This window comes from Oncorhynchus nerka, linkage group LG20 (assembly GCF_034236695.1).
Source record: "Oncorhynchus nerka isolate Pitt River linkage group LG20, Oner_Uvic_2.0, whole genome shotgun sequence".
Taxonomy (NCBI): domain Eukaryota; kingdom Metazoa; phylum Chordata; class Actinopteri; order Salmoniformes; family Salmonidae; genus Oncorhynchus; species Oncorhynchus nerka.
In genome coordinates this window covers 70,690,247-70,703,519 of record NC_088415.1, presented here as the reverse complement: position 1 = coordinate 70,703,519, position 13,273 = coordinate 70,690,247, and the positions used below count along the sequence as shown (strand labels likewise).

Sequence of the window (13,273 nt, the reverse complement as noted above, 5' to 3'; positions counted from 1 at the left end):
ACTTTAAAACAGTTACAGAGTTGAATGGCTGTGATAGGAGAAAATTGAGGATGGATCAACAACGTTGTACTTACTCCACAATAATTGACAGAGTGAAAACAAGTAAGCTTCTGCAGAATACAAAAATTCCAAAACATGCATCCTGTTTGTAAGTAAGGCACTAAAGTAAAACAGCAAAACAAATTGGCAAAAAAATAACCTTTATGTCCTGAATACAAAGCATGTATGGGGCCAATCCAACACATCACTGAGTACCACACTTCACATTTTCAAGCGTGGGGGTGACTGCATGATGTTATGGGTATGCTTGTCACCGGCATGGACGAAGGGGTGTTTTATGATTTTAAAAAATAAACGAAAGAGAGCTAAGCACATGCAAAATCCTAGAGGAACACATGCTTCAGTCTGGTTTCCAACAGATACTGGGAGACAAATTCACCTTTCAGCAGGACAATAACCCAAAGCACAAGGCAACACTGGAGTTGCTTACCAAGATGACATTGAATCGCTTGAAAATCGATGGCAAATATTAGAGGCTTACCCAGAAAGTCACATAGCTGTCATCGCTGCCAAAGGTGATTACAACATGTATTGACTCAGGGGGTGAAACACTTATCTGATGAAGTGTTTTATTTAAAAAAACTTTTTTTTAACAAAAATCGTTGACACAAAACGACAATTAAATCCATTTTAATCTCACTTTGTAACACAATACTAAGTAACATAGTAACATAATGTGGAAAAAGAAAAAGGCAGGCAGCTCCTAGACAGCGCTTGATGCAGATGTAGTGACAATGGCCTTTTATTTAGCCTAGCTGTTGCAGAGCAGGAAAAGAGCCATATTATCAGACTGTAGCAGTCACAATTTATGATATAATGAGGCAAGTCATGCAAACAAAGACAGATCATAAGTGTGGACATGCAGAATGTTTTAAAGGCCTTCCCCTCATGAATAAAATGTATATAAACGTCCTATATTCATCTTTAAGGGTAATAATGTGTATGTTAGATTGTGACTGCTATCAGGCTAACATCTACTATAGGCAATGATGTAGTGCAAAACAATAGGTGGGTAAACTGTTGGGCAACAAAAAAGGTGGGTAAACTGTGTTTACTTGCATTTACCCTGCACTATTTTTTTTTTATTTGACCTTTATTTGACTAGGCAAGTCAGTTAAGAACAAATTCTTATTTTCAATGAAGGCCTAGGAACAGTGGGTTAACTGCCTGTTCAGGGGCAGAACGACAGATTTGTACCTTGTCAGCTCAGGGATTCGAACTTTCGGTTACTAGTCCAACGCTCTAACCACTAGGCTACCCTGCCGCACCACTGACTGTAGGACTGATAAAGACAGTTATTTTCTATAAAAAAGGTGAGTAAACTGTGTTTACTTGCGTTTACCCTCCACTACACCACTGACTGTAGGACTGATAAAGACAGTTCTTTTCTATAAAAAAGGTGAGTAAACTGTGTTTACTTGCGTTTACCCTCCACTACACCACTGACTGTAGGACTGATAAAGACAGTTATTTTCTATAAAAAGGTGAGTAAACTGTGTTTACTTGCGTTTACCCTCCACTACACCACTGACTGTAGGACTGATAAAGACAGTTATTTTCTATAAAAAAGGTGAGTAAACTGTGTTTACTTGCGTTTACCCTCCACTACACCACTGACTGTAGGACTGATAAAGACAGTTATTTTCTATAAAAAGGTGAGTAAACTGTGTTTACTTGCGTTTACCCTCCACTACACCACTGACTGTAGGACTGATAAAGACAGTTCTTTTCTATAAAAAAGTTGAGTAAACTGTATTTACTTGCATTTACCCTCCACTACACCACTGACTGTAGGACTAATAAAGACAGTTATTTTCTATAAAAAAGGTGAGTAAACTGTGTTTACTTGCATTTACCCTCCACTACACCACTGACTGTAGGACTGATAAAGACGGTTATTTTCTATATTCTTGAGACCGTAACATGGTTTCCCTATATTTCAAACACGTGTAATTCACATTTTCAGATATGTCTTCTACTCTGGAAATAATTCCTCCACACAGTTCTTAGCTAATTGGCCTAATTACTTCATTAATTAGAAGGTGTCAAATTGAAGTCCTGTCAAACTGGCCACAGTGGGTGTGTATGAAATAGCCTATAGTTAAATAGCCATAGTGAATTATGGACATCCGTGTGAAAAGACCTTGACAAACTCTGAAATGCATCCAATTAAATCTGTAATGGGATCACTTAATTGACAGCTACATTACATGTGAAAATGTGACCTTGTGACCTCAGAGTTAGAATTTGACATCCTTTATCTGAAGTGTTTGACAAGGTGAAGCAGTTTGATTAATGTACATTTTACCCATGCGAGCATATTGTCTTTCTCCTTTACAGGTATAGCATGCTCAAGAGGATTATATTAATCAAGCATGACTATTGAGGTAAGTACCTGTTCAATTGCAAGCACATCCTGTCAGTTCATAAATTAAGTGTAGTGAGCATTATGGCTCTATGATTTCATGACAGGGAGTCCATCTTGAAGCAACAGCTAACATGCTGTTCCGTGGTCCTTGGAAACATTTTGGACAGTGAAAATGTTTCATATATTTTCGACATCAGAAACATCTGATCATTCATAGAGCACATAAACAAACCCAATTGTTGGGCCACTGATTCTCTGGTTCCATAGATGACTTTCTATGAGGTAAATTTGGGTGAACTATCCATTTAAATAATCCATCTTCTTTGTATTCACAGAATGTTTTTCCCAAGACTACAACAAGCTGCCACTAAGCATCACAAGTAGACCTTGAAGTCTATATTTTATTTGAGTTTTTAATTTTAATTACACTGATACGTCTATTTTCTCACTAACAGGTCTGCCACCAGGCTCACCAGCAGCAACCATCCAGTATCAGTCCCTTCCCTTCTGAGGCAGCTTCTTATACAGTCCTGGTGGGGTACTGACAGTCAGCCTTCCGCCCAGAAATTTCTGGGAGCAGGGCCAACATTTCCTCTCTGGATCAACTCCATGGTAACGGTTCTGTTTCTTATATGAGCTGTGCCTCGGGTCATGAAGATACGTGTGTATTCCATCCATGAATCATGGATCACATGTGGCCTATGTTGATCATTTTGTAATGACAATTATTAATTTTATGGACCTATTTACATAACAGATTGTTTGGACAATTACCATAAACCAGGTTTTTAGTTTAGTTAACATGGTAAAAAAAAAAGTATCTGATATGCCAAAATGTTCTTAGATTACAGTTGGAAAATCAACTGAAAGAAATGTTATAAAATCCCATGTGTACCCCAAATATCTTAACCCAAATGCACCACTAGATGGCACTGTTTACGCTTTCTGCTTATATGCCGGCTGGTTATCAGAATAACTCTGGATAATGGAAAGCAGAGACCCCTGGTGGAAAGAGATATTATTACTTATTTTGCCCGTGAAAAGAAATTCAATAACTACTTTCTTTTTGAAATCACAGAAAATCACTCACACAAACGCATGTGCATTGTGCACACACTTCAAGGCACTTTCAAACATTTTCTAGGGCCAATAGGTCAAACCATCAACTTTTATGGTACAGCATAGGCTACCTAACGTTCATTTCAATATGGGGGTAACAAATTAAATTATGGAAATATTCTCTAAAGAAATAGTGAAATATTATCAGGACTATTACATTTTGATAACTTCTGTTAATTGAAATCCTGAAAATGACCTGCTGGAGCAAAAAGGAAAGTGCCAACATGTCTAATAAAATATCCCTGGGGTCCATATACACTAGTACTTACACAGGGATTCAATCAGTGGTATCAGATTAATAAAAGGGAGCAACACATTTTTTAATTGGGGCATTGTTCCCTGATAATCTATCAGAACAATACTATTTGGTCGATGAAATAACACATCACTAAGGTACTGTCAAGGAGATAGCTCCTAAATGTTATTCTACATTAGGTCAAGGTCTTAAGTTATCAATGCATATTATGAGAAGTAATTGAAAACAAACATATGTTATTTCATGGTCAATTATAATGCTGGATATTCAAGCCAGTTACACCAAGCACAACACAGTGGTCTCAGTCTTTCAAAAGTTCAATATTTCTAAGTCAATGCATTTCGTGACTTGTGTCTTTGAACGGAGTACAGTATAGGCTATTGTTGACCTCCATGCTGACAAATGATTAAAGTCCTCACGACATAGATTATTTGTTAAATAATATTTAACATCAAGCAAATGCATTTACTGCACTTCGAATTGACCAATTTTGGCACCAAGTTTCAAACATTTCTGCTTTCCACCCTTTTTCATATTTCCTTGTCTCTAGCTCTGAGAGAGTGTGAAGCTCTTCATGAAGTATTCTTGACAAAATGCATTATAATGGGAGGCCAGGTATTTTATCAAATCAAATGTCTCATATGAGACATAAAAAGATGTCACATAACAGTTGTGCGTATTGTAAATTCACTATTGAATGTACGTGCGTATTTCTACAGGGCTAAATTAGTGTCAAATGTGAGTTTACGGGTTAAATCATCTTAGAATATTAGAATGTATTATTGTTTAACTTTCAATTATGATCAATGACTCAAACTTAATATACTGTATCATAGACTACTGAAGACAAGTAAAAGTCCACTAAATTCGTATTATGCACATGAGAACACAATCCTTGTCTGTAAATGGATCAAGACACTTTTGCTTAGCATTATCAAGTGGTCCTAAATTGCACGGCTGGTGTCAGTTAAATTCCGTTAAATTAAAGATCCAAATCATTATATAGGCCTATAAGAATTGATCAAGTTCTCTATTTCACTGAATTACGCCATAATGTCTTTACTGAACTGACCGAAATTAAAATGCAATGGACCAAAACCCTCTTTTGTCGCTGTAGCCTGGTAGTTGCTGCAACCACGGTACCCCAAAAAAGCAGAGGAAAGGACTGGAGTGGAGTTGACTGGAGAAACCCAGACTGGCTCAGTTTCAAACGCCTATTCAGATGAGATTTGTCCACACCAGGGTGATCAGGGTGATGAACCAGTAACCAGTAATTAAACCCCACAAGGAATCGTCCCCTTTGCCCTTTCAACGTCTCGTCACTGGTCAAGGAGACTTGGCCACTTTAAAGGAAAGTGCGGACAGTGGGACAGATCAATAATCTAGGCCCTCAAACTCAACTCCGGACCTCGAAACCAGCTCCACTGCATTTTTTCATTGTTCCCCTTTAATCAAGGATTTGTTTAGACCTGGGACACCAGATGTGTGCAATTAATTATCAGGTAGAACAGAAAACCAGCAAGCTCCGTACCTCTTAGGGTAAGAGTTGAGTACCTCTGATCTAGGCTATAAGTAGATAACCAGCATGTCCTAAACTAGTTTCACTCTATTTCTCCAATAAGTTACATGTTTATGGACAAATACACGTGTAAATGACACGTAGCCTATACCTATATTAAAAGTACATCCTTGACAACAAGCAATTGAGTTTTGTAACTGATTTATTTTACCGTTATTCACGATTCATTTCCCTAGGATATGACATTATGTGATGTAACATCGTTGTACATTAATGCGTTATATAGGGGATAATCAACGAGGGGCTATGAGTTCTATGGAAAATAACATTGAACGACGTGTACGGTGTGTTCCACGACGCGCACCCCCACCACAACGGGTGAACGTTTTGTTTTTTTCCTTAGCACTACGCAGCTGATTCAAATAATCAAAGCTTGATGATGAGTTGGCTATTTGATTCAGCTGTGTAGTGCTAGGGCAAAAAAACAAAACGTGCACGGGAGGGGCCTAGGACCGACTTTGGGAAACCTTGGTCAACTGATAAAATGTGTCGGGAAGATTTAGTTATTAGGCGTATACAGTATGTTAAACAGATCTACATAATCTAAACTAAAGGAAAACACTATGAAAGTTGGATATGTCCTGGCCAGAAAAACCTTATCAGAGTTGAGAACAGTGTGCCGCACAATTTTCACCAACAGCTTTCCAGACTAAATAGGAAGTGGTCAGTAGCCTAACCTTTATCCGCATCCTCGGGGACCCCCTTAGTGTTTTCTCCCTCCGTTTGTTTTTCAAAGGCCAACAGGAAGCAGCAGTATCCCACATGACCCCTGCATTGTTACAGAGCAGATATCACAGCCATTCAATAGAGCACATCTGTGTGCTGCTGATCCGAGACTATGATCTGTGAGCTGCAGCCAACGCTTTAGCGTTCATTCACAAATCCCTCTGACCCTCTAGCGTATAACCCTTTCTGACGGGGAAGATAAAACAAATAGAAAGATACATTTACCCGAATAGAATGTTTTGGCTGGGCTAGGAGAGCTAGGATGGAAGTAACGAAAATGGGCATCAGGTAGGCTTAATAAATATGGCTGGAGATTATTCCGTTCAAATGGGCTAGACTAGAATTATTAGACTCATAAGGCAATATTTTCCCAACTGTTTAGGCTAAGTCATGATGCAGATTTTTTTTATTTATTGAGTTGAATAATCATAATAGCCTATACAGAAAAGTGTTTAAGGAAAAGGTGCATAGAGGTTGGTTGAACTGCGATGTTTTAAATATGAGCAGTTAATTATCATTTTGAAAAAATTATGAGTTGGCCTAAGACCAACTCTGTAAAGGGACGGATTGCACATTTGCAATCAATAGCCTACGCCTAATTGTATTTCTGTTTTACAGACAGATTTGCAGATTGTGAGAGTTGAGGATGTCACCATGAAGAACAGAAATGTCCATGAAATCTATTTCAATGGCTAATATTCACATCTCTGCCCATTTGTTCATCTTTGCACTTCAATTGCAATATTAGGTTATATAAGATAAGGTTTTGCTCAATTACACAAGGCATAGTCACCATTTCAGTAGGCTATCGAATCTGCATGAGCTTAATATAAAATAAACATTACACCCGTGTTGGGGTTTATTAATTAGCTAAAGTTACTGCTCAAAAGTGAAGTAAGTATTTGGACTTTTGACTGTAAATCCTCGGGAAAGCGGTTAAATAAAAGATAATTGAAGGGAGGATCTACTTTCTATCACCTGCCCTGATTTAAATGACGGAAAAGTAGGCTAGGCCTATAGAATGTCCTTCTAGGATCCTTGTTTTGCCTGAGAAGTTCAAAGCAGGTTAAACGACATTTCGAATAATGGAGTAGCCATAATACAGGCTCAACAAAACCCATCTGACATCTGCTTGGACCTCTGACAACTTCAAGCTGTCTTTTCGATTACAGGCTCCGACTTCACCAATGAGTTCTGGTAAATGTGCAAATAAGCATTGTAGAACAACGTAAATCATTTCAAATAACGTCAACACGTCTGCGGCACATCAGTTTCAATTGGAACACGAATGCAGTATTCCCCAAAAAGCTTTTCAGCCAATTGGAATTTCCGTGTTTGCTTCGTCACATGTAGCCTATACCTCACCGTCCATTATAAAAGTGAGCGTTTCAAAGGCTGTTCATAAGCAAAGCACGTTGTCCTTTTAAGTGCTATTAAATGTTGCATTTAATGTTTGGTGCAGGTGCACTTTTTTTTTGTTTTACCTTAATCAATATGGCATCAATATGATATGCAAACATAGTCATAATAGCCTGTATCACGACAGAAATACCCTAAACAAAACTAATCACAAACATATATTGAGACACTAGGTCTACAAAACAATAGGCCAATATTTTGCTGAATTACATATTTTTTTTTTGGGGGGGGTAGAAATTATTCAAAACCTTTTATGATTTAATACAGCCATATAACGCAAAGATTTGACACTATTTCGTGAACACATTTTTTTCCCACCTGTTTTTGATAGACCTATATGCAAAGGTATTCTATTCGTGATGTATAAACCCGTAACCTCTACATCCATCTATTAAGACAATGAAAAGGGGAAAATAGATCAGCTCAATCCAACTCAATATTCTCAAACAGCAGCCAGTTTTGGACATTTCATATTTTAAAAGTAGCAGTCGAAAACATATATTTTCTTATTAGTTGGACTTACAAGCACTCCCATCAAAACACGACAGCCTTAGGTCATCATTATCAATAGGCTATTCTCGTGCATTATTTTTGTACAGTAATCTTTTGCGGATCGTTGATAACATTTGGAGTAACTTCTGTCTTCTACATCCCCCAAATATAGGCCAACAAACACAAAATATGGATTCAGGTATATGACCTCTTCCAACAATAGGCTACATCGAGTTTTTTGGTGATGCTAATAGGAAATAGTTATCAAAAATAGAAAATAACGATGTGCTCAATAAGGCTCTATTAGTAGAACCTACTGCACACCTATAGTGCACCAATTTTGAAGCGCAAGATGCGCTCTTGTTAACAGGAGTTAATTTCGCTCGGCATATGTCGAAATGACCCACTTCGATTGTAGGCATATATGACAGTTAGACAGTATATAGACCCACTATACAGTCAAAAATGCCATGTGGGACTTTTGCAAATAATCATAAGATATAGTTATTTGGCCATAAAGGATTTAGGTTTGTCTTTAAAAAATAATAACAGACACTGCTGAAACAAATTTGCATCCCACATAATTAAGAGAGAACGAGTTGACCAATGTGGGCTAACCTAGGCTATGCTGCTCTGCAAAATACCTCACCACAAACCTTGAATGAGCATTCATGATTATTCATTAGCCTATAGGCTATCCTGTTTGGGCTAATGGCTGCATTTTACCTAAAGACTGCACCTGAGGACATCACACATGGCTTAGGCCACTGAGAGAAGACTAGGCTTCAATTCTTAACCGCAACATGTGAAATCACAGCATTGTGTTGCATCGCCAATATTTAAAGCGCCACGGTCCTTTTTAAGCGCAACCCAATTTTGGTTCATGAATGGACTTAAAGACCAAACAGATAGTCAGCGTCCACTAAGGGCAACAATCTTTATGTAGAATTGTAGCCAATCAGTTAATTAGATAACCAGACACCAACGACGGATGACTGTTATGCACCATCTTTGATTAGGCTACTTTGACACCATAGGCGAATATGAAATTCCCCATGTAATTTGAAATATAGGACTACTTCAAGTGCAATAGCCGAAAAAACGAGTAGCCTCGCAAGTGAACCATCATGTGCACCTAGTCGGGAAACACCGCTGGGAACTTATTCGGTAATGTTGGGGACTGCTAAAGCGTTTAGCGAGTGCTGGCTCATCCCTATATGTTTGGTAATCGTCTCCATCAATATGATGCAACTATTTTCAATTCGAAAACATAGGCCTATTTGAGGTTTTCACACCCCACCCCCATTCGGGGATACCCCTTTTCATGAGCATGCCTAGTGCTCTTTGAACCGAGAAACCAACGAAATGATTTCTCTATAGCCTTACAAAAAACTCTGCAGAAAATACTTTGGTTTTGATTATAAAAAATTTTACCTGGGATGGCTGACTGAATCGGAAATAGTGTCCTACTTGTTTATGTTTTTTTAATACTAGAGTTTTGGGAATTGGAGTATGGGTGCTGTCAAGTGTAGAGTCATCGGTCATGTGGTAACATTTCAGGAACTCTATTGGTCCAAGGCACGTGTCTTGGATACCGGACGGCAACGTCACTGGGGGGACTCGTAGCCTATTAAAAATAAGAACCAAAATCCATAGTGGAAGTATTTCAGGAGCAGTTAGCACCTCTATCTACTCGTAGTTTAGAAGTTGAAGCATTAATGTTGGATTTGTCCTAAAAGGGAACCACTACAACTCAGCATTTTATATGGTAGGCTACTTTCTCAACAAATATCAACCATAGCCATGCGGAGAAATACATTTTAAAGTATGTTTTTTCTTTGTGAAAAAGGCAAGAGGCGGGTTTTCAGTAGGCCTACTACCACAACTAGATACTGAAACAAACTGAACTAGTTTTTATTTCCTATTCCGTTTTATTGAAAAACGCATTGGACGAGGAATAAACTAAACCTCATAAATTCATATTTATACTTTTGTGTGGGAGAGCGAGAAAAGTGCCACAATTGGACATTGAGTATTTCACTATGGAAGAAAATTCTAATGGCAATAGAGAGCATCAAGATTCGGGCGAAGAGTCCAACAGAGCTATTCTTCCTCTTCTCCAAGCACCTGGGAACCAGCAACCGCACCGGATCACCAACTTTTATATTGATAATATTTTACGACCAGACTTTGGACGGAGGAAAGATGGGACTTTTAATTATGATGAGAATCACCTCAATGGACGAGAGAATAGTCCTGGCCTTCTCCCAAAATCTGGGCAGTTCGGTGGGACGGTGTCAGGGGAAGGAACATCGAATTCTCGTTCAGTCAGTGAGCCAAAAAAAGCAGATATTGTTGCAGATACGCTTCTCAAGCCCGGAGAAGAAATTGGAGATCAGTGCCTGAGCTCCGACTCGGAAAGTTCTCATGCCAATTCTGCACCTTCGTCGAAACCTATGCTCTGGCCAGCCTGGGTGTATTGTACAAGATATTCGGACCGACCATCATCAGGTAACGTCTAGTATTTTTATTGCCTTAGTATTTAGTCCGAATATGAATACCACGAGCCATTGGATGGCTTGAGTGCAATATAAACGGACTTGGTGAACTAAATATGTCGAAAAATAAACCTGAAACCACATCCTGCAGCCACTTAATACAAGGATTTAAAGTATCCCTTTGTGTAACATATTTTCAAGGCTTTGTCCTGAACTTTTAGGAAATTAATCAAATAATATTCTACATCTTTTTTTACCTGCCAATTAATGAAAAATATTCCGAATTTATCCATAACTACAGAATACCTCGATTATCCTAGGAATTCTGATTGGATAATATTAGCGGTTACACCCCAAATAGCCTATATATCAGGCTACTACAAGTACATTTTATTTTTACTGTTAGCCTATTATAAGTCTATTGTCACCATACAAATATTTGGCTAGTCATGCAATTATTATCAAGCTGACAATTCCAGTTGAGTTATAAAGAGAGAAAAAAAGAAAATGAAGAAGAAAAAATAGAAGTAAATCATTTTTGGAGAAAAAAGGTTTGAATCTATCGAAATATTAAAAATATCGAAGTAGTAAACTTTCAAAGTAACTTTTAAAGCAGTAGTGAAACGTTTACACCATTGTTCCTCAGTAGTCTTTAGAAAAATATAATTTGAATTTTGTTTACAGTGGAGCGAGGCAAAAAGTGTATTCCGTCCACATGCAATATAATATGAGTGCAATCAGACAATTAGAGTGCAAAGTTTGGAGAAAGGAACTGGGGAAAATATTAGGAATAAAACTTTAGCTACTTTTACTTCTCTCCTCTAATATATTTAGCCTGTAGTTGTCATAATATTCTCAAACTATTCTCATATTAGATCTAGGCCTAGCTGCTGGTTGTGATTATTAATGTCAATCTTCCATTATGGCCTATAGCCGAATGTTTGTTTTATTTATTTTTTCTTCAACTTCAGAAGTGTATCAGAGCAACTATTATAGTTGGCCATTTTCATTTAGTTGGCCATTTTCATTTAATTTCTAGTTACTAGTTAACATCGTTTATTAAACTTAGGAATTGTCATATTGGACTATTAATTTAGCTTTAGAAGCACTTACAAAGTTAATATTGTTAATATCCCTATGTCGTATAACATGTTGCCTATAGTCCCTATATTATGCATAATGGAATGAATACATTAACTTCTCCGAACAATTCAAAAATAATAGGCAAACAAAAGAAAGTTTCATTATGCTACTAAACAAAACACGTTCCCACTGTTTAAACTTAGTCTTAAATAGCATAGGCGTGCATTTCACGAAGTAAACGGAATAAAAACCATTCCAGAAAACGGAGGGTATTTTGCAGTACGAAAAAAAATATGCTTCGATGGAAGATGGGCCAATTGATCATAATAATTTTCAAATGCTATATTGTGAAGCCAATAAACGTGTAGCTGCGAATCGATCTCTTATTTGGTGTAGAACTAGCCTACTCAAAACAGCAGCGTTTCAATAAATGTTTACAATATTCATTACACATTTATGAAAATGCAAGCTTATAAATGTAGTTCCTATGGTAACAGTGAGAAAGGGGCGCCTATACCGCCTCCCTAACCCCACCCCAATCAACACCATCATCGTCTACTATGCACACAAAACCCCGCACCCTTTTAGAATAGGCTACACTACATTATAATGACATTTAGGCCTATAGTTTATTGTGCCTATATTGGAAATGTGGCTCATATTAATACCAACACAATACTTATTCTACTAGCCTGCTACTAAAGGCCCATATGGCTTACCAGGCCTCCTTGGCTACTAGGCCTACAACTAGGCCTATTCTTGCATGTTACTAGGTTCTGATGATCATCATATTAATTAGTCTGACATTAGTGATCATGTTATTGAGGACGATGAAGGTATACTTTTTTTCGTTTCAAAGTTTGGTCATTGAATGTATTCTAATCTACAGGGCCAAGATCTCGAAAACCAAAGAAGTCGACCACGACAACGACACCAAGCAAGGATGACAAGCGTCCAAGAACGGCCTTCACAGCAGAACAGCTCCAGAGACTAAAAACGGAGTTTCAGACTAATCGGTACCTGACCGAACAGAGAAGACAAAGTCTGGCACAAGAACTCGGCCTCAACGAATCTCAAATTAAAATCTGGTTTCAAAACAAGAGGGCCAAAATAAAGAAGGCTACTGGAAATAAAAACTCGTTAGCCTTGCACCTGATGGCACAAGGACTATACAATCATGCCACATCATCTAAGGATGAAAAATCAGACAGCGATTGAAGAAAAATAAACAATGCAATAAATAACTTTAAAGGGCCAGTGTACATAATACCAGCAGATATTTAAACATGAATGAGACAGGATTTTGCAATTTTCTGTAGCCTATATACAGTATATAGGGACTAAACCATTTTGTGTTGTAACACTTGCCATGTACTCCATGAAACTTTAGAATGCTTCATCATCATTAAAGTTTGTTGGGTTTTTGTTGGGTTTTTAGCAAGTTGTTCTTTTTTTTTGTTGGTAGGCGTACTTGACTTTGTGGACACGTTTAACGAAATAATGAATACAGGCTGAAGTCCAAAGATTTTTTCTGCTGCATTTTGCAAACTGTGAATTTAAATTGTGTTTATCTATGATTTTAATTTTTATCACACTGTTTCGTTGTATTTTGATGTTTATGTGGAAAATACATTTGAGGTTCCTTTGTTTTGTGTAAAAAATACAGCCTTTCT

General features: G+C 37.6%; 1 protein-coding gene across 2 annotated transcripts; it reads left to right on the top strand.

Moving 5' to 3' along the window:
- Positions 1–2,785: 2,785 nt before the first annotated feature.
- Positions 2,786–13,182, top strand: LOC115103058 (homeobox protein engrailed-2b-like). Of its 2 annotated transcripts, none has more exons than XR_010460068.1 (2): positions 2,786–3,040; positions 12,490–12,577. XR_010460068.1 is itself a non-coding variant. In XM_029623657.2 (2 exons), exons 1-2 carry the CDS (start codon positions 10,062–10,064, stop codon positions 12,816–12,818), a joined length of 798 nt encoding a protein of 265 aa, XP_029479517.1. In that variant the 3' UTR covers positions 12,819–13,182. The 2 variants fall into 2 exon arrangements, 1 of the variants encoding a protein (XP_029479517.1); XM_029623657.2 differs by lacking the exon at positions 2,786–3,040 and adding an exon at positions 10,062–10,530 and having other exon boundaries at positions 12,490–13,182.
- The last annotated feature ends 91 nt before the right edge of the window (positions 13,183–13,273 follow it).